At 39.5% G+C, this 23304-nt stretch overlaps 1 protein-coding gene across 1 annotated transcript; it reads right to left on the bottom strand.

Moving 5' to 3' along the window:
- Positions 1 to 11457: 11457 nt before the first annotated feature.
- On the bottom strand, positions 11458 to 22366 carry T265_14863 (hypothetical protein; the record flags this gene model as incomplete). The annotated part of the gene is made up of 2 exons (XM_009175587.1): positions 11458 to 11510; positions 22183 to 22366. Coding segments are annotated over 2 exons (237 nt in total), but the record flags the coding sequence as incomplete, so codon positions are not given.
- Between the last annotated feature and the right edge of the window lie 938 nt (positions 22367 to 23304).

The raw sequence follows: 23304 nt of genomic DNA, 5'->3' as shown, positions 1-23304 counted from the left end.
TAACATCAGCTGGTGACAATCCTCACCCATATCCGTTGCTTGAAAAAACGAAAATGTGCTGAACGAAAATCAATTTATTATCCACAACTCAGAAATAATGACCATTTACCGAAAGCTGATGGACTTTTGAGAACAGTGGTGACCGCTATCCCACGGCTGTTTACTTTATTTTTTCCCTGAAGCGGTGTAAATCGAAAAAAAAATTAATGTTTCACGAACCAGTGAAGGGGTTTTATAGGTATAATAGGAAATTTCGTGCCGGACCGGATATCAAACAAGTGTGCTGTATACGTTTTGCCACGAAAATGATGAAGAATATATAAACATAGTGCCAGATTTTTATACAAATTCTTTGGACAGATTTTTATAATGGAGGCTGTTGCTAATTTCTTGCCTGTGTAAGCGAGCAGATCCAATAGAATCATCCGAGTTATAGGAATATTTGATAAATATGTAATATAATCCTCAGTGGAGGCCATTGATCGCGATTTTGCGGTTCCGCATTTCATTTTGGCTTCTAGAGTCTCTTTCATATCAAGGAGTTTCAACCTTAATGTAAGCTCCGTCCAACAGAATCATGAGGAATTTTAAAAGGAGGAAGTAATTCAGTTCTCCATGCTTATATTGCACCTGAGGACGGAGATCGGCATGTCAAATACACAAGTATGTCGCACATTGGCTTCACTATCCCTTATTTTTCATTCAAGTAGACGCAGTTCAAACGGTCACAGATTTATTCTTACTGTACTTATTTTATCTTAGCTAAGGAAAGTCCTATCGGTATATGGATGGTAATTAGGGCTACAATGCACTTGGTATGCCAGTGAGGAATTTCAAAACCCAGTACGTAAGCCAAGAAGTACGGAAAAAATAAGGAAATGTAAAATAAATTGTACGATTGAGACTTCCAAAAATCATTTTATTAATTTATGTTGAACCTACAACTGATAATGAATGCATGGTATTTTAAAATGCTGATAATTGAAGTACGTGCAATGAGTGCGGCCCAGTAAGAAGTTTGGGTAAAAGCAATCCAATGTTGTAGGACACTACCGGAAATTTTCATTGATACAAGATTCGTTAACTGGTCAGTCAAGACCCTCTGTTTTTAATGTCCTCAGACACTCAAAATAGGATTTGATACAAACGAGGTAAGTGGATAACTTTAGTCAGTTGTTTAAGTAGAATTTACCCAAACAAATAGAAGTAAGACGATGTAGTCTCCGAGTGTCCGCCAAATAAAAAAATTCGCGCAATGTACTATTAATTTTTTTGCAAATGTTAAAGAAGTTTGGATGCGCTTTAGCAAAAATCTTATTTCATATACAATATTTATTTCCGTAGCTCACAATCGCGAGCCAGCTTTTGGTGATTTGTTGAAGCTTATATTTAGGGAAACATGAATCTTTGGTTCATTGCAATACTGGTTTCACATTGTCTAAAAGAAACTAAATAGGCGGCAGTGGCCCATATAAAAGCCAGAATTAGAAAAAAAACGCCTCCTCCACATTTATAAAAATTAAAATTTATCTATTCTTCAGAATCTATGTACTACGTTCTCGTTTTTTGTGTATACGAAAAGACCAGTATAGTACTTGTAATCAACTTTCATGTGGGAAATTTTTTAACTCACCGGAATTCAGCATTGCACTCAAAGCCGCTGTTTAAACATGATAAAATTTGCGAATAGTGTGAGTACACCGCTGTTCGTTGCATCCTTAAAGTGTTTTTAAGATGCAGTTTTCAGACGTTTTGTGTATCACCTAAACAATCCCAAATATTTTTTCCATCGGTTACGTTTAGATTACCTCTCTACTAAAGTTAAGGGTTCACCGAGATCAGCGCGAATTTAGTTTAACAAAATGAGGATTTATAAAATCTTTCGATAAAAACAAGACTATAAACAAAAACAAGTCATTAAACATTTTTCCAATATGCGCAATACTGCTATCTGGAGGCGAATTATCGTAATTGGGCGGAACGTTTGCAGGAAATAACAATGGCACAAGAGAACTCCCTAGTCCTTAACATATTGTCGAACGGATGTTTAACTTGATAATGTGCACCGAAGTTTCCGTGTGCAGGAAGAAACGGCTGCACATGATTGGTAAACCTTTTGACCAAGCACTGCAGATGTTGCAAAAGTGGGCGTTTCGAGAAACCTGCTAGAGAGGAAAACTTATAAACTGACACAAAACAGGTCATGCTATGAAAATTGAAAATAACAGTGTATAAATAAAAAAGTTTGTAGATGAGCTATCATAGAGTACGACATATTTGTGGCTTTATTCACATTCTCCATTCTAAAACCCCGAGAGAATTAATCACGTATTATACAGTGGTTTATACCGCTCACCAGTAAATTTTATTGACCCGGGTTCTATACATAAATATTGTGAGGAGAGCACAACGCCCAGCTGAATTTGAATAAGCTGTAGTCTGGATTGAGTAGGGGAACCCATTTGTTTGGTTGATAAGCTGTTTGTTGATCAGACCTTTCAGATATATTGGTCAGAATGTCATGCAGTCTATGAAGATAATACAAGTAATTTTAATGAAAGGCAATATTGATGGCTTAGTTTACATTCCTAATAAGCTGACTTCTACTGTCCGACTAAAAGGATACAAAAGCTATGCTGAACCTCGTTGCAAAGTATTTAAATGGCTAATTGTCTTGGTTCATTTTCCTCTGGAGGATATAAGGGAGACAGTTATATGCTGTTCTGAGTTTGCTAATCCTGCAAGTTCTGTTCCGGTTTAAAAATAGTTTCCCAACATTTTAGGTTTTATAATTTCGAATTGTTCAGAAAATCAAGCGATGTTATGGGGGCTTGTCCAAATACACCATATTTTCTAAACCATTACCACCCAATGAAGTTAACAGTTACTAATATAATGCGAGGCTTACCGTCATCGTCAGGCGCAATTTGATCTGTTTCCGCAAAAAAAACATAAGTTGCGATAATCAGGTATGTTAATGGATTCCAAAATGTTCTCATACCCCCTACCAACAAAACGTCCATCAGGGCAAGAAAAGCTGACCCTGGACATAAATTTCCCACCACATTGGGAAATTTTCATCCAAGTACAAAATAGTTTGAGGACAAAATGTCAAAAAACAGTTCATTTTACGTAATGTGTTTTTGATAACCCTAGATAGGCTACAGCTAGCTCGGTGACAGGTGACATAGGAATTAGTGGAATCTGTGCCGTTTACCATGCATCTTGGTTATTTTGACCCATCTCCAATGTTTTAATAGCGCCACATTGCCATGTTATGGGCCATCCAGTTCCTGTGTGACGTCCAACTAAAAATCTTTGAACACCATCTACACGGCAGTTTAACTTTGCTAAAATATTGCGCAGTGGCACTGGCAATCATACTGACAATATGGCCTTATGTAAGTACACAGTAGGGCGATTTCAAGGCCACGCCTTTTGTCCCACAACTTTTATGCGGACATCTATTTCCATGATCATTTTTGTCGCTTGTTCCTAACACGGTCTGCTCATTTCTAATGTCAAAATAATTATATTTTTTAAACAACATCAGATATTACAGGCATCAGCAAAATCTCTGTTGGGAATTAGTATTTGTCCACAAGCAAGTACAGACTGAGGATTTACGAGAAGCTACTGATCGATAAGTTAATTAATGATCTTGAAACGTTTGTTACAAACATATTGCAGCGCACTGCTGCAGTTCTACAAACAGTTGAAGAAATAAATAGACAGTGGTGTTGATAGTACTAAGCATCGTCTGGTTTGCCCGAGTGTTTTGTAAAATTTTAATTTATCAGTTTTTGTCCTTCAGTAATTTGTCTGACTAAAACAAATATTATTCCAAATAACAAATAATTTCCCAGTATATTCTACCAGATCATTTTGATTGAAAAAACAACAGAAAACAATCGCTCGAAAATCCAGACAATAATCAATGCCCATTCCATTAGTTTGTGATAATTGACTGATTGCGGAAAATCTGACGGCAAATTCAGAATCCTGGTAGTAGTTCAATGTTTTGGCTGAAGCGTTAAGATCTGTTAGAAGCAAGTCAACGGGAATAACAGAGAAAAAAAATAGTGGCCTTCTGTCCCTCATTTTGACATCAGTCTTAAAAGTTACTCTCCTCGTTTCATGGTGGTCATTCTAGTACACACTAAAGAGGCAGAGCACTGGATTCGAGTTTCGTTCTTACTATAACTCATCAGCCTTTCTGGGGTTTAAAATCCGGCCATCTGACATTCGAGGCGAGCCTGTTATCACCACTCCACCAGTGCACATTGGACGTCTTCGAATTTTCACGTCTTTAAAAGCGAACTTGTTTATGCTTGAACGGGTGGCTGCGTTCTACGGCAGTTCGAACAGCAATCCGGTAAACGTCCAGTTCATGTTGATCAGTGGACCCCATTTTAAAGGCAATGCCATGGACGGAATAAAACTGGCTGGAAAATTTTAATTGGCGTTGAGCAGTAGATTTTGCATCACTCTCGTTTGAACAGTCTTCCTCCTATTCTGATCAAAAGATACTAGTGAGCCCGTAACAAATCCTTTAATACGGTCTTGTGCCTTGAGGTTAGTCAACCACATGTAATTGAGAATTGCGCGTAGTAATACGATGATCCACCCAATATAAGCCTCTATTAAACTACACCGTTTTAAAACATGCCGATAGCTCACGTTTGTAAGCCAATTTTTGTATTTTTGTCGCGTGACAAATGTTATACGTCAAAGCAATCAAACTCACCCACTATATAGCTTTCGGCATCTCCTGTAAAACGGTTAACAACGTGAAATCTATATTCAGTCATAGACGTAATACACTACTCACAGTGTTGCTGGAAACCTTCAAACCGTTACAAGCGAGAAATGCGGTTGGGTTCTTGATGACTCTCCTTTAAAAACTAATTTGATATACAAATGAGTATAGCTGTCGAAATAATCAGTCATGTATAATTGTATGTCTCCATAAAGTGCATTGGCCTCTGCCAATGCATTTTATTCATGAATGAGACGCCCAAGGGCTATTCAGACAACCCGCTTAACCTTGCAGATGGCACTAAACCAAACTAATTTTCAGTCAGGTGCTGAGCTTGAAAGCTGTCTTCTGTCTTTACTTACCATTCTGTTATTTACTTTATCTTGTGATTTTGTCAACACATGCACTCCTGTTAGTAGCGCTTCAGCAACTACTTAACATCACGGATCTACTGTGTGACACAGTCGTGAAACTAGAACATCAGTTCAATGAAAAGTTTAATGTGAAGTAAAGTTCTCTCGTGATGTGACCGTTAACAAGGCACTGCAGATTGATATCAAAATGTTTACATCAAAGCTGATTCTTTTTGTGGCATCAACTGTCTGAAAGATAAAGCTTTTATGTAAATACTCACTACATATATATGTCATTGGGAGCATTGATACTGCCACCCGAAAATAATGGTCGCGTAAGTTAAAGTGGGTGGAAAATGGACCTCCCTTGTCGACCAACGGCCGAAGGTCGGCATCGGATTAGTACATCATGAGTTTGAAGCACATTCAGAAACCGAAATTTTCAATGTACTTCCAAGCGCATATGATATAACAGCAGCAATGCGATCGTGAATTCCGTGCCATCTTCCCCATACCCTCGTTCTACGCAGGCCGCCCAAAGCCATCTTGATTAGAATTTGGGCCTTTGAGTCTAAAAATTTACTCACAACTACACTTTGAGGTATTGCAGCATTCCTACAGACCACTGTGGAGTATTTTTAACCAACACAAACGTACAAATTAATATCCGGTGGGGACTCCTTCGTGAGAGGCATATTAATTTATCAACAACCGTAACCATTTAAAGAACGTCGCCGTTATAGTGGTAACTTTCAAGCAGCAATAAAAAAGTCCACAGACTACAATTACGGCATATTTCATGTCCTCAAGTCGTTTGCAGAGCTTGCTAGGCCAAAAATTTTGTTTTATGGATAGACAATATGTCAAAAACGGAATTAATCACGCCCGGTATGTGACGTATCATAAACAATGGAGGTGGTTGGACGGCCTGAGGAGGGAAGGATAGTCTTTGAAACTTATTGCCAAAATCTTTAAAGCCGGTGCGTAAATGTTATAGAATAAGTATAATGACAAGGGATTCCGTGAAGATGTCTCACATTTGTGCAAGAACACAACAGCGGTTTACACAGCAGCTGTTCATAAACGCAGACGGATACAAAGCACAAAAGCTGCCAAGAGACTAGCTCAATTTGGAGTTGGTTGCTCCAGCACAAACGTCAGTGTGAATTTCCCACAGACAAAATCTAGTTCCTTGAGCAGGTATAGTCTCAGAGGTTTTGTTATCCCATTGAAACATGATGCAAGGAAACTGCTCTGTAGGTTTAACAGTGACATCAAATGCGATAAGAGACAGTTGGCATGTGTCGTTGTTTTGACTTTTAGTCGCCCAACATGTGCACATTGACAAAATCATCACGTGTGGCAAGTAAAGCTAAATTTATAAGTTATGGAACTGTTTTCAAGAGTTTTCTTTTTTGCAAGACGACAAGGTAAGGCCGTCCTACGATAACTTCCATAATCAGCTTGCAGTTAACCGGGGCTTTAACGTTCCAAAACAAAGCAGTGGAGATAAGCAAAGTAACGTTGGGATAGATGGGCGGAAACTGAAAAAAATATTGCAAACAAACTTGTTCGCAACAAACTTTTTCAACACATGTTGAAGTAGAATGACGGTGCCAAATACTTTCCCATTCAGCGCAGTAAGAACAGTGATCAGTGAAACCGGGTCGCAAATACACAGGTGTTAATTAAAGCAAAAGCAGCTCTGATAAAACTCCTGGTAAACTACAGACGCCAACTTTAGTTTTATTCCTTAAGATTCTGGGTGTCAGATCTCGTTTTTGAAGAAAACAAGGCATGCGCACAGAATGAAATTTCTAGGAGCCTGAAAAGGTTTAAATGGGATGCTCGACCATGATAGCACGATACAAAATATTTACCACATGAAGGCTGTTGAGACGTTGCGTGTCTTCGTATTCAGGTTAGTTCTATTATTATGTCCGTGATTCGTGAATCATTTAGTATCGCTAGCAGCTTGTGAACTAGGAAAACTGTCATTCGGTGAAAAAATATACTGACGTGGGATCGCACTATGGTGGATATCGGTATCCCCGTGCAGTATATTTCATGCAACCTAATAACCGGAATATTCAAAAGGAAACCGCGGGTGGAATACACTGTATGTATGAGGTAAAATTGTTGATCAAGTTGCTCGTTGAAACCGTCTTTCATTGCAATGTTTTCACTTTAAAACGTGCTTGATGGTACAATAAAGATTAGAAATATCAGTAGCATATCCTCGAGACAGTAAGAATTTAAAATCACTTGACATCATGATCTTTGTGCCATTTTGGAAGATTTAGAAGCGTTTGACAAGTGGAGTATAAATCAATTCAAATTGCTATTGTGAGCTGATGATAAATATTTGTTTATTAACTTATAACCAACTTGCAAACTCACCAGTGGACTGAGTTTCTGTGAAACGAAATGCCACCAAAACGAAACTGGACAGTTAAATAATAACAATACTAGCCTGAAATATAAGTCACTTTCTCAAAAAAGTGGTTCGTGTTTGCTAATAGCTAACTTTGAAGCAATTGGCCTTCTTCGCTAAACCACAAGGGGAACGGTATAGGCTACTGATGAGGCATCCATGTCCGGGTTCCGACCGCGTATCCTACAGGACGTTAAGCTTACTGCGAGAATTAAGGAGCTACTTTGTAGTGTTTGGTTATGCCTGTTTAACACTCTGAGAAGGTACAAGAGGCTCTGGGGATAAGAGTATTCCTTTGGTGTCAAATGGCTTACAACCACCTTGTTCGTGTTTGCTAGTAACTGACCTCTCAGCAACTGTCCTTCATCGCTTAACCACAAGAAATATAAAATCCAAGATACATTCCATATTTCACGTAACTCGTCTTAGCTTTAGGTGTAATTTGCGAACATTATTTGGCTGCATGAAAAACACGGTAATAGTTTGTTTATGTGAACAACAATGATCGAAATAAGTGCCGAAATTATGATCTAACAATATGTTGTAACTTTTGCCAGCCAAATTCTACTGACTTCAGAGAAAATAATTTACTACATTATACAGTTCTTTGAGAATTCATGACATCGTTCCTCTGACCGTTCACTTCCCGACCATTTGCACTGAACTTGACGGGTTCCGATTTACGGGTTATTGCTTCATCGACACAGTGCCTTTCTTGAAGTAAAGCATCTTAAACAGTAGATAGAAGGGTCTCACATGGCCTATGATTCAAAAGAGAGCTAGTACTTTGTTGACAGTGTTTCCGCAAACATACTGCACAAAATATTCCAGTCTGTTTTGATTATGAATCTCTTTAGCATGAACGTCATGTTTGAACTTACCGTCCTCTTCCACATCAGCTGTGCAAATAAAAACAAAGTTGTTCACTGATGCCATCACCTACGGATATACTATTTGTTCACACGGCGCACTTCCAATAGAATTTTGGCGAAAAATAATAAAAGAATTCCCACACATTGGACATCTTCGTGGATGCTTTCACGATAGCTTTAACGAGAAGACTGTAGATAGAATTTGGCACAACCATGCTACACATCAAAGCATCCACGCCAGTATCCTGGAGCGTTGGTATACATGTTTTGAAGTACTACATTTGAATGAATCCGAGGCTTCATGTAATGGTACAAACCGAGAGCAAATAGGTTGTGTGCATTCTGGAATAAACTTTCGCTGTTCCAGTGATAATACTTTGGTCGCATCACGGCGAATAATCGTTCCCTTGGATCAATCTTGCGCCTAACACAGTTGATCAGTGATGCATACATTCGGCAGTCTTTAGTTTTAACCTCTAATTATGTGGTACATGGGAATCCTTGTATTTCTACTGTGTAATGTCACTACGTGTTTCATCATTTTACAGAACCAAACATGGTGTTCTTAAAGGAATCGCATTCTGCTGATTTAAATTCTGCTGATCTATAGAAGATCGATAGCGGTATAATAACAAAATTATTAGCATAAATTTTTATATGACTCTATTAAATGCCGCACCAGCAAATCCACTGTGTTTAACCTGCATCAGTTGTACCAACAACAGAGTAATTCAAGGAATATCGGCTGCAAGTATTAGAATAAGCATGATTCAAACACGGCTTTCTGCAGGGTGAAATCGAGACTACTGATTTTGAGTATTAGATCCATTCGAAAAAAGGCGTGCATAGGGTGTGCAAAAGATATTAATGCTTCTGAATGTAATCCACCAGAGGTTGGTAGAAAACAACGCCCAAACGATGGCTGTCAGCACTTTGAATTTCAACTCAGGAAAAACTGACACAACAAAGCAAATTCTACACCACTCAAAATGCAAGAAATTATAAAGATAAAGACCGTCTGCTGTAATATATTTCCAAAATAGGCTGCGTACGCGGAAAGTCCTAACAAAGCCGCGAAATTTTACCTCAATAATAATTGCACAAAATAGCTTCATCAACAGTTCACATTTTTGAAAGGACAAATGTTTCAACATATGAAAAATGTTTCCGGCATTTGAGAAAATGCAAAAGTCTGGGATCGGCACGGCTCAAAAATACACTTGACGCCTGCTAGTGGAAACAAGCAGAACGGTTAGCTGACCTATGTCGTTTTCATAGAAACTGTCTAGAAACTGTCGGTATCCCGCCATAAAATGGACATCAGTGATCGGTCATCTGTTTGAAAGTCTCTTCCTAAAAACGAGGAGTTACATTCTGGTTGATATAAATCACGCTTTTTCTCCTCACGCCTATATATTCTGAATGAGATCTTTATCCCATTGGCATATGACTTTATTAAACTCATATTAGAACATACTGAGCCAGCGCGTGTGCTGAATCTAGCCTAGAGGGGTACTGTCTGCATGAACCATCCGATTATTTGTGCGGCAATATCTGAGATCTGAATTCTTAGCTGTGTGTATTGCATGCGTGTAGAAACAAGCCGATTTTGGTAGTATGCAGTGTACCGAATACGGCGAACACTGTCCAATAAGCTTGTGAATAAACTGGGTTCAAGTATGTCTTTTATCACCCGGATCAATTATTTTTCTGGCAGCTAACGGTGAAGCGATATGAATGTAATGAATAGGATGCTGATGTTCTTGCTTCTCATTAGACTGTAGTCTTAACTGGACTGACTGGAGGTACTGTGAGTATTTCTCTGGGTAGCCAATACTGCAGCACCCGGTGAATTCAACATTTGGCGAAATGTATACCAGCAAACGCATCGAAAATCTCCAGCCAGTAAAACATATCAGTCGCCCTGCAAGTGAAATTTTGGGGAACTGTGCGAACTAACTTGTGAGTGACTGAACTCCGAGAAAAATGGGTAAAATAGCACTAGTCATGATACATAATTTTCTACCGTGTGCACTGAGCCAAATAAATCCCTTCCAATTTGGAATGTAAAGATTTTGACACTGGTAACTGTAGATCCGTGTACACAGCACGGATTAGACCGCAAATAATGTGGCCTGATTTCCAAACATAATATAAGCTACCTTATAACCAGTTGCACTTGCTGTACCTCAAACCTCGTCGCATCTTAGCGCATGAGTGTAGTATCATAGTCCACCATAAATAAACACCTTCAAAATCATTTCTTCGAGGAAAAGCTATTAATAAGGTAGACATCAATAGAGTTCATCATGAACTACTCTGGGAACGGTATAGGCTACTGATGAGGCATCCATGTCCGGGTTCCGACCGCGTATCCTACAGGACGTTAAGCTTACTGCGAGAATTAAGGAGCTACTTTGTAGTGTTTGGTTATGCCTGTTTAACACTCTGAGAAGGTACAAGAGGCTCTGGGGATAAGAGTATTCCTTTGGTGTCAAATGGCTTACAACCACCTTGTTCGTGTTTGCTAGTAACTGACCTCTCAGCAACTGTCCTTCATCGCTTAACCACAAGAAATATAAAATCCAAGATACATTCCATATTTCACGTAACTCGTCTTAGCTTTAGGTGTAATTTGCGAACATTATTTGGCTGCATGAAAAACACGGTAATAGTTTGTTTATGTGAACAACAATGATCGAAATAAGTGCCGAAATTATGATCTAACAATATGTTGTAACTTTTGCCAACCAAATTCTACTGACTTCAGAGAAAATAATTTACTACATTATACAGTTCTTTGAGAATTCATGACATCGTTCCTCTGACCGTTCACTTCCCGACCATTTGCACTGAACTTGACGGGTTCCGATTTACGGGTTATTGCTTCATCGACACAGTGCCTTTCTTGAAGTAAAGTATCTTAAACAGTAGATAGAAGGGTCTCACATGGCCTATGATTCAAAAGAGAGCTAGTACTTTGTTGACAGTGTTTCCGCAAACATACTGCACAAAATGTTCCAGTGTGTTTTGCTTATGAATCTCTCTGGCATGAACGTCATGTCTGAACTTACCGTCCTCTTCCACTTCACCTGTGCAGGAGAAAAGCAATGTTGTTTATTGATGCTATTATCTACAGGTATATTATTTGTGCGGGCGACGCACTTCAAACAGAAATTAGGCAAAGAATCTCTTCTAAAATTTTTGACGATAGTTATAACGAGGTGCCTGTCAATAAATTTCGGCATAATCATGCTACGCCTAAATCTCTGTAGATCAATATACTGGAGCGTTTCTGTTTTGAAGTACTACTTTTGAGTGAATCTCAGGCTTCAGGTGACGCTACAACCCGAGGGCATGTAACTTGTGTGCACTGTGCCATAAAAGTTTCCTGTTCTTGCGATGATGCGCTGCTTGCATGACAGCTAATAATCATTCCACTGAGAGAATCTTGTACCTAACAGAGCTGATCGGTTATGCCTAACTTCGGCAGTCTTCAGTTTCAAACTCTGAGTATTTGGCGAATGGGATATATTTTTTACCACTATCTAGTGCCATCACGTAACTCTATTTTACAGAACCTATCCATCAATGAGACATTTTTCTCTTTTCTTTTCATGGTGTACAACTGTTCATAAAATCGCTTACAAATGTTAAATTGCCTTGGTAGGGATCAAGAAGTCCATTCTGCATTCGTGGGTAGAATTTCGGCGGCAGTTACTCATTTTAACTCACTATCTTTTAGATAGGATGTGCAAGCTTTGGACAAACTGCAAATCTGCATGAACGTTTTTCAGGCAGACGGATTTCCTCAGACGGATTCTCTTGTGCATTGTTAACAAACTTTAGTCAAAATGCCGAGAAAATGTTTGCAAACCGATGACGTTGTTCAAGCAACTGGGCCACTGCTGGGTATTTGACAAGAATAAATATTTTGTAGCGACGGATGCCATTCAGGTATTATGTTGAGGACTAATTTTTGAATGTGTTTCCTGGGAAATGCTACAAAAGGTTTACTTGTTAAGCGCTTCGTAGGAAGGTTGCTTTTATAGAGTTGAGATGTCTACTGGCATTTCGTTGGATAGAGTTGGGATGAATCACGGGGTAAGTTAAAGTGTGATTCAGACAGGCACTTCTGAATTTGGCATGTTATGCATGTGGCGGAAAGAAGATGAGTTGTTTGCGTTCTCGTCTTCAGTTAACCTTTTCTCGAGCTGCATGTTCGAACTTTAAACCTCGGTATTCTTTGAATTCCCGTCTATTCTAGGACTCATGTATGGGTTTGAGTCGTAATGTTTGCACTTTTCGAAATGGCTACTTTTTACTCCTGAGCCACAATGCAAGTAGGCCCATAAACCGTAAAACCTCCGCGGTTTTAATGATACACAAGCATTACCCAGGTATTTTCTGATGAACCACAATAGGCTATGTCAAACGATGGATGTGAACCTTTTAGTTTGTATTTGTTTAACTGGAGTACCAATGCTTGAGAAAGATACTGGCTGCCATTGTATGAATTACATCTTGATATAGCCCTGAAGGAGCATGTGAAGACGCGACTCTTAAAAAACAAGCGTGATTCTGGCAAAGAGGTTGTGTGGACCACACCTTATACGCATTATGTCTGAGCGCCCTACATTTAAAAAACAAGCGTGATTCTGGCAAAGAGTTTATGTGGACCACACCATATACTCTGCCAATTTGAAAAGAAACGCATTATGTCTGAGCGCCCTACACGTTCAGCTTTGTTGCCAATGTCATTGGTGCATATCTGCACTACACTTCATCGTATATTTTTAATTTTACGTCAGAAATTCAACCCCGATGCACGTGACAATAGAAAAGAAAGAAAAAGAACAGACAAGCCCGCTTGAAATTTTGCACTAAAAATTAAATATGAACAATATTGATAAGACTCTCGTAAATGTGCAGCCTAATGCAGCGAGGGCGGCATGATAGATAGTGTAGAATTTTATAAAATAAACTGCGAATAAATTGCATTGAAACCACATTGCGGTAGGCTGCTCAAATATATAAGTTCATCGCTAACACGGAAGTGCACTACTGGGGTCACCCACAGTGTTGAAAAATGCTTCCTCATTTACTGCCACAATCGCGAACAAAATCAGCTGAGATCAGGACTGTTATTCGGCACAGCCACATGCCGATTAGTTTCCTAAGAAAGGGCTATACAGCAGACGTATCAAGAAGATATCACCGAAGGTCGCATGAATTATTGTCTAACTTACCTTCCGAGCCAACACTTTTTTCGGCTGACCAAAGAAGTGTACAGAGGATACTGATAAACGCATCTAATTAAATATTACTATTTACTTTCCGACTTATGGCAAGCAAGTGTTCCGGGGGATAAAGTGAGTATACTGTCTAAGTGATCATATTCATGCAGCACAAAGGGACGTCCTAACGCAAAATTACCATCTTGCGTTGACTTTGTTGTTAATCTACAACAACTGTTAACCTTTTCTCCTCATATTAGTTGATTTTGGGCCAAACCATAGAAATATCAGCTTATATCCTTCTTAGTGCTTTTACCTAGAAACGAAAAAGGCAAAATGGATGGCTCATTGAAGATACCACACAAATTGAACTGGATTAGAGCAACTGGAAACTGTAATTTCTAACAAGGTTAGTCTGAGCTCTCTTGGTATGAGTATGCATCGTGTAATTAAACCAACAAAATATGCAGAAAGATGTACCTGGCAAATTTCTGCATATTTTTCTAAATTACTGATACGGAAATGTCTTGGTGATTCGTTATAATATAAAACTCCGAGTACTTTCTGTGACTAATTTACTTTCTGATTAATATTTATTGTGGGGCTTGCGGGATGTGTATTATTCATATTCAGGCCACTCTCGTTTGAGCAGTCGTCCTTCTGTCCTTGCGCAATCATTCTGGAGAATCCACACCAAGGAATGGAGCCATGGACTCTAGTTTTGTTCCTATTAGAGCTCATCAGCAGTACATACCCAATGGTGGTGCCGGGGTTTGAACTCCGAACACTTGACACGTGAGGTGACCGTGTTGCCACTATTCCACTGGTGCACGTTGGGCGCACCTGAATTCTCATGTTTGAACGGGCGAAAGTTTACGCTTGAGCGATGTGATTGGTATGCCCGACTCATCATCGATAAGACAACTTAGTAACTGTCCCGGTTATGACGATCGATTGGCCCACTTGTCATGAATTCCCATTCAGGTAGCGCCACAGATGCTTGAAACCCACTGGACAAATTTGTTGGTGCGCCAGGACAGGAGGACGACTGTTCATGCGAGAGTGATGTGGATGTGAATAAGGAATAATTGCTAGACTTTTATTTGCTTAGTATGGACGGTTATCATGTGGCTCAGGTTAGGAAGTTGCAGCAGCCATTTTGGAAAACGAATGACCCTGCACGCGTGGTAGCAGAGTCTGTGTACTTCAGATTCAACCATACTGTGAATCCTCTACTCTATAAGAATAAAGTTTGCACCCCTTATCATCGAATGTTTCTCCATCTGATGCTTACGGAATAAAGAATTCAGTGTTGGAACATTTTAGTTAATTTCAGCTACAAATGTTGCGTATGAATACGACAGATTATATGCGCTGTATACCATATCCTCAAATTATGGTTAGCAAATGAATCCAGGTGATTTGCATAAATATAACCGTTTGAATTTCTCATCAGATAACACTCTGAATGCTACTTGTCCTGCCCACTAACCAGTTAGTGCCCCATAAGGTGCTCCCATAGCAAAAGATCCAAAGTGGATCACGCTGGTGGATTTTAGTGTAAACCGTATGAAAAACTGTAGAACCTACTTCCTCCGCTTATGGTTTCTTCACCTGCACGAGAAAATTACAGAGAAGGTGTAGTTCGCGTAAATAAATGATTGCAATTTGCTTGTGGTAAAGATAATAAACATACTCGTCCAGATATAGCAATATTTCGGTGTCTAGCTGCCATGCCATCAGAATGAAGCACGAGGGCTTTGATACTACCAGTTTGCCAAAGCCTAAACAGGTGTAGTCCAGAGACAGAGGTCTGATTCGAACCACATTCCATTCGGTAAGTAAAACCGTGGTTCAGCCACTGAGCCACTGACTTGAAGTCACGGATGTAGTTTATACGGAAGGGTTTTCTTGCAACCGTCCACTTGTAGTGAGCAGATCGTTCATCTTATTATTGTGCCACCAAAGACTCCCCCTTTCACAAAGCAGTAAGAAGCTGATGCATGATTGCGAAGCAGAGACAACGGCGTAAAATCGAGATTCTAATTGAATGTCAATTCAGCCTGAGCTCAGCCACCGAGGAGCTTTTTCAGGAATGACCATCTATACAGATCTGGAGGAGATTCAATTTCGCGAAATTTTGAATGGTTGTTGGGGACTTTGGCGTTTGTCCATCGGCAGCTTATAAGCCACATTCATTGGTCCAGTGTTCGGTGGCTATTACCTCGCTATTTCCAAGACGGAATGTTTGCTTACCCTGAGAGTTAGTCTCAAGTTAGGACATATCAGTAGGTGCCAGATTAATGAGAAAAGATACTGACCTCATAATTTTCAACAGCACTATGACGCTTCTGGTATTTTCACAGCAGAGTACATCCATTTACGCGATAAATCCTACATCAAACTACTTAGCGTCTATTTTTACCATCGCCACGCTGACATTTTTCACTACATATGATCAGCGACGTTCATGTCCAAAAATTAAACAATATGAATGTTTTTATGTTCAATGTATGGTCGGAGCCTTCCCTCAATAGAGAAATAGGTTACACTTACTGTCACCAACTACAGTATTTTCTCCTTCTGAAAGGAAAAAGTTGTAATTTCGTAGATTCAGGGAAGTTCTCATCATCAGCTGTACAAATTGGATTTTTGTAGATTGGAAATAAAAGTATTACGCAGAAGCGAAAACGTAGGTAACCATACGTGATTCTGTGTGCTTCAAAAATTGCGTTTTTCAGGTTTCTCTTCAAAAGCCGTCGTGGTATTCTTGCCAGCTCAGGTCAGTCCTCTACATACTGTGGTTCCTCACAGACACCCTCTTATTTTGAAAGATAACTATTTACACGACATCATATTTTACTCACCTGCATTGTATATCTACTGTTAATTAAATTTAAATTTAAATTCCTTCTGAGTGCTCTGGTTTAAGGGCATAATTCCACTATTTACAGAAAACACAGTCGTTGAAATCGACGCGTTCTGCTAATTCTAAGAGTGTCTTCTTCCCTGGTTTATTTGACTGATCTACCCGCCCATGTCGGGAATTATTCTGATTTTTTCATTGCAATGAAGCGCTTTAGCTGCGTAATTCATTATCCCAAAGAATATTCAGTTTGCACACACGTCGGGTGTGGTTTATTCTTTACCCGGTACCACTTAGCCAACTTGAAATCATACGGCTGGTTGATGGAGTCACGTACAATCACAACTTTATTAGAGTTTTCATGCATTCAGTATGTTCGTTAGTTTGAACTTTAAGGTTTGGTTCCATACATTAGAAGGAGCGAAATGTACCCGTCCTATTCGGGGATCAGAGACAGGAGCGGTCAACTGATAGGTAAAATCTGAATATGCTTCTAGGTGACGCAGATTCTCTATTACAACTTTTGGCATGCTTCTCAGATTTAAGAATATTCTGCGCACTTTTTTCACAAACGGTTGTGTAGTTAATAGATTCGGCACCCCAAGTAAAACAGGATTGATAGCTACATCCGTGAAGGCTCAAACAAAGAAATTATGCTCTCTGATCTTCCAAATTTGTGAATTCGCTCCAAGTGGGCTGCTGTTATTCCGATGAACCTTGCTTTCCTACAATTGTCAAATAATTTAACCGAATGTATTTCTGCCCATCGCGTGTGCTTCTAATTTATCCGAAATTGCCAGAATTTGATTTCCCTAATTTTGCACCGGGCTCGAGTTAAATGTAACATGCCACATTTGGTTTTTGCCCAGACTGACAGTTTTTCACCATATCCTCTTCAGTACTCCTAAGACACTCAGTATTAATCAAGGATGAAATAAGCACTCTTGTTCAGACCGACCAGGGCGTTACGTATCGCACAATGTCACCTCCAGGGAAGTCAGATATTATCGCCTCTCGAGACTACAAATATGCAGTTGCCTCTTGTGCGGTGCCCTAGAAGATTGTTTATCTGTCGGGTAACGATTTCGTGAACACACAAGCTAGACGGCCAACAATTTGTCCTAATGGTTCAAGGTTTTGGAAGCGACAGATGCAGCACCAACAGCACCAAGAATGAAAATTATTCATATTTTATCTTCAGTATGATTCCACCAGGAAAACGCCGCACAACCATTCAGCACCTCTGCACCATACACGAGCAAATATTCATTTTAATCAAACAAGATTATGAACAAGAGGAGAATCATCGATTTTTAAAAAATTATTTTAGCAATGCCAAGTTAGTCACAGAATTTAACGTGTCTGACCCTACGCATGAGTCTTGGTGTTACATTTCCGAATGGAGTTTTTGCGTGTTAGCTTATATATGATTTTGAGTCCATGCGCAAAATTTTATACCTGAAAGATACACAGAAGTATTACCTGGAACTAAATGGTGCTTGCTGTGGAGACATCATCTACCTACCTAGGGCACTACGGTTGTCGATCCTTTTAGAACCGTGTTCTATTGGCAGAAATTAGCTTATTTCGATCAGTCAAGTTAATTCTGTTTTCCCACAACAGTGAGAAGTTTAGTTGTATGACATTATTATTGGCGTTTAATTATGAATCCACCTTCAATAGTTCCCGAAATATGATATTGTAGTTTAGGAGTCAGCGCTGGCAAAAATCTGTCGACTGAGATAAACATGCCAATGTCAATACGTTTTACAAAGATCTACATGCTCACAATTTTTAGATATTTTGATGTTCCTCACCTACATCTGAACGAATAATAAGCCGCCAACCCTTCTTCTGGGTAAATCCTACACAATATTAGGAAATTATTTTTACTTAAATGAACTGGGATGATGCAATTTTGAAAATAGCGACAGGGTTTCAGTTGCGTGGGCTAAGATACGTTAGGTCTATAGAATGGAATTAAAACTGAGCCGGGAATGTAACGATGGCCGAAAAAGGTTTTGAATAATAATTTACTATTTTGCGTATTAGGATTTCATCTTCAGGCGTGATCTATGACAGTGAACAATGATTATTGGGATAGCCAACTGATTTGGATGAAAATAAAAGCGCAAAAGAAACCATAAAAATCTGAAGCTTACCTGGTACTGGGGTACCTTTGTGAAAAAATTGGGAAAAGTTAATTTTACCACTACTAGAAGTTGAGTGGAACTGTGATGACAGTTTTATCGATACTTTATGAACTTACATGTCGTCAGAAACGCCACGCTCAGCAGCAGCATTGCAAATGTTACGCGCATTTTGATCAAATATAAATTTTGTCTCGTCAAGCAGCTGTTTAGAATATTTATATAACCCCAAAATAGTGATAATGGCTACACTAACCTAATCGATTTAGCTGTCAGTCCAGTGGAAAGATTTTGCGTGCAAGGAAACGCCTCAAAATTCAATAGTTTTACCTGTTTCATGTAGAACAATATAGATCATTGGTAATAATAACACTGATATCTTCCAAGTTGTTTATTGATTTGCAATCACTAAGTTTCAAGAAAGTGAAAAAAAATCCCTGAATATCCAATCAAGGTGGACAAACAGAAATATAAAAAATTGATACAAATCTCGAAAGGGTACGTAGTTTCCATGTCAACAATTCTGTCAGCACCACCTGCTCAGAAGATTATTACGCTAATTACACACTTATATCTTCGAAAATCGTGTGTTACGAATCTTGTACAATGGGCTATTTGAGGATTTTTAGATTTTTAAGCATGACATCCAGCAAGAACAATCTTTGGTAAACGCTCGGATCTTTAGTTGTATACGAAAAACATGTAGCAAACGTTTTGTCTGAAGAAACCCTATCTAGAAGAACCATATGCAAGCAGTGCTATCATAAGTAAACAATATTAATAGAAATGAATTTCATTCCTCGAACAGCCTCACGTCTGATCAATTAAAACCTCCCCAGCTACCATAAAACTTAAAAATATTAGAGCTCAATTGTGAATATATATACTAAATTATAACATGAAATTTTGTGTTGGGATAATACAACTTATCAACCAGTAAATCAACCTTTAGCTAAGGTAGGAGCACAATTACTGCTTTCAAAGTACATTATTTGAAAATTAGGCTGCTGATCTTCAGGCCTATAAGATGGGCGTCCTCGGCAAATTTTCTCAAACAGGTATTCTCCTTCAATGCCAAACTTGCATAAAGATTAGGAATATTAAGGAAATGCGTCTACGTTATGAAGCACAATAGAGACAAATACGCGTTGCCGGCTTTTGGCAGCTAGAAAAATGTAGTGGCCTTATCCTGTCCACCGGTCGTCTAGTTTTTGAAGGAATAATAATAACGATAATATTAAATTACCAAATTGCCACTAATCCACTTGTATCTGTTCTACACATCAGACTGTTTATGCATTCAGGTATTTTTTTCAGACAATCCTCAGAACTATCCTTAGCTCCTCAACACAAAGTACTCTAGAAACTGTTACCGAGAATACTAATAAACGAACAATTAAGAAACGATAAGTTACCGAGTTAGTTCTGCTTGAGATGCATGCATTAACCATTAGACCAAGCCGGATTCCTAAGGGCCAGAACCAGATACTGTTTAAAACGGTAGGAACGTTTAGGTACGGAAAACTATTTGCAAGGAGCACTGCAGCTCGTAACCTTTCAAAGAGGATGCTTGAACCAAACTAGTACTATGAAGCTTAAGCCAGTCGACCTCACCGACATCCTTCATGGTTTTCGAAAACAGAAGACCACACGTGCGAGGTACGCCTACGTCTACGTATTATATAGGTTCCAATAGCAGGTTCAGTCTGGCGAGAGTCGACGTAACGAGCTATGCACAACAGCTCTTGCATTCAGCTGTAACAAGCCTAGGGTGTCAGTTTAAAGCGTTAGTCGACAAACCAAATGTCACTCTCCTCACCAAAGCATCAGCTAACCGTATACAGTAGACTCTGGTTCTTGAACCTCATTTAAATCACATACGTCGGGGTTTGGTAAACTTGACTAAGTTCGAGATGTACGCAGTAAGGAAGGTAGTCTGTCCGGCATCTGAAGTGAACAATCCGAAGAAAGCATTTCCACAATTACTCGGAGCTAATAAATGAATCCCATTTAGGAGTTGCCATTTAAAGTCCTGAATAAATGAGGTATCAGGGCTTTCTTTTGAGCAAATGAACACCATGCGATAACGTTCTCAAAGGCTACATTAGCTAGCCTTTCAAAATGGTCAACTTCCAAATGGAAACCGGTTGTAATCACCTGCGGTACTGCACTCGTGTTCACCTACCAGCAGTGGTTTGCTGGCGCCGATTCGTTTCTGATTAGACGGTTACTCATTAATGACAAGTAGTTCATTTGGAAGACAAGTTGTTTTCGCGTTTCTTACAGATCTAGGAAAGTGCAAATGACACAAATCGCAAGTAACATTGAATGTGTCTGAAAGATTTCCTAATCCAACATAGCAAATTTAGTTGTATTCAACATAGGACGCAACTTTGCTGTTCAGGAAAATTCGTACGATGATGATTTTGTGGTGTTGGTTATAGCTAGAGGATGGCAACAAAAATTGGCTTAGTTTTCCTGAAATTCTACTACCGAGTGAAAAATCTGAAATTTTTAAGTGCATCAGTTATGAATAGCTTCTTTTGAGTGTTTGTGGACTTGTGATTTGAATGTATGAATGCTACGTCAGCTAAGATTGGGTGATAAAATTTTGACTTTTCACCACGAGCTGGATTTCCGTAAGGCAAATTACTTGGACAGCAGTGTCGTTTTTGTTGTCTTTTTGAAGCTGGCCGAGTGTGACGAAATAAGGGCTGATATTCACCTAATGAAAAAATCACAGCGCTAGATCTTTAAGCATGTAAACACATTGCAGTTTACATTGAAGGCCTTGAAGCTTGTTGGCTGAAAATCCTGAATAAGGACGTATATTCGCGCCCCGAAGACACTTAACTCTAATACAGGGCGAACAAAAACGCATCAAAAGTGGTCATGCTACTAAAAATGCTTGAAAGAATTTTAGCTATGAAATTCCCTATACCAAATCTCAGTGGTATCTAAACACCATTCCTTGTCCTAAAGTCTGTTGCGATCTGCCCTTCTATGAGATCCTCGACAAATTTACCGTAAAGCTGCCGTAGAATTTGCCTTAAAATCTGGTTAAAAACCTAAGGAGTACCGGACAAAACCTGTGTGGGTTTTGCTAAACGGATTTGGTGTCACAAGACATATAATATGGAATTTTACAGGCAAAACACAGCGTAGTAGAATATGATGTTATGATCCAGTGTTTCGGCTGCCTCCGTTTGTAATTGCGTTGATCATGATGCCCCATTGCTGAGATTTCTGCTTGACCATTAAGCACTACGACTACCAAGGTGTGCCAAGGTGTTCAAGCCATGTCGGCGGAACTCTGTCTCCATCATAACAATTGATGGAGATCGACTGTGTGTTGGTCTCTAGCGCACGCCGGTTACATATGCGAATTGAATTATGAGTATGCGTATGCCACCGAAGTTCATGTGATGGCTTGACTCAAGTACGTGGAGTGCAACAGTTGAGTTGCGTCCAGATTTTTAGACTGGATCCGACTTCGCAGAGAGAAGCGTACGTGTCTTTTGCGTTCCGCGATTTACATATGAAGCTGCCTGACCATCTGAGCTGTGTATTTGGCCTTTAGCCCTCACATGGTTTCGTTGTTTGGCGTCATCATTTGGAAAGAATGCTCGGGTATCACGATCTTGAAGAATCATTCTAATGACGTCTAAAGTGTTATTTCTATAGGGTATTGCCATGGTTACTCCCGGATTTTTGTCTCACTGTTTCACCATTCCGGGTGACGTGCTTCATTCACATTTGTTAGGCGACGAGGGTAATATCCTACTGAAACATTGCAATTCATCATACGAATCATTCGAGCATAGTTTCCTAACACAATTTACCAAAGTTTCGACAAACGGCTCACTTGGCGGCGAAGACACACTATGCAAGTACCTACCTAAATGTTTTGGTTCTCTGTGGCACTCCATTACGAATCCATGTTTGGCGCTGATAGATAGCTTGCAATCCAGGAAACTGAGAGTTCTTGGTTCGCTCTCAGCCCACATCATGAATTCAAGCAGTTTAAGAAATCTTTCCATTACGTTTCTGATATGGTAGCAGCTATGTCATCAAACTACCTCAGCCAAATGGATGGTGGATCGGCAAATTAACGTAAGACTTTAGCTTCATTAAGGTGCAAGGAAATATCAATCATACTTGGTTATAGTGGGAAGCCCTTAGCGACACCATCAGTTAGTTTATAGAGCATGCTTTGAAAACAAATCATGTGCTGCTTACAAACAGTTGCCACCAGTAATAGTACCAAGGGAGGATAACAGGTGCGCAATGAAGCACAGGAGGTCAACATACTACCGAACTGCCTCAACCGTAGTGATGGCGCCAGAATCCTGTCTGTCTGAACTGGACTCATGCACACCTTAGTAGTAGACATAGTAGTAGACACAGTAGTAGACCGCTACTAGACATAGCGGTCAGAGATCAAGCAGGAATCCCAGTAAATCTAAGACAAACTGCAGACAACCCTGCGCACGATTCCCACACAACCGTAAATGCTGGTCTCGTCGGATTGCCAAATGATCTCGAAAACACACCAATTAGAAGCCATGATATCGGACCCGAATAATGCCGCATTTACCTCGTGTTCAAGTAGTCGTAGAAATCCTAGAAAAGG

Source organism: Opisthorchis viverrini, assembly GCF_000715545.1.
Source record: "Opisthorchis viverrini unplaced genomic scaffold opera_v5_278, whole genome shotgun sequence".
Classification (NCBI taxonomy): domain Eukaryota; kingdom Metazoa; phylum Platyhelminthes; class Trematoda; order Opisthorchiida; family Opisthorchiidae; genus Opisthorchis; species Opisthorchis viverrini.
Note: the sequence above shows the minus strand (reverse complement) of the source record. Positions and strands in the feature narration are given on the sequence as shown.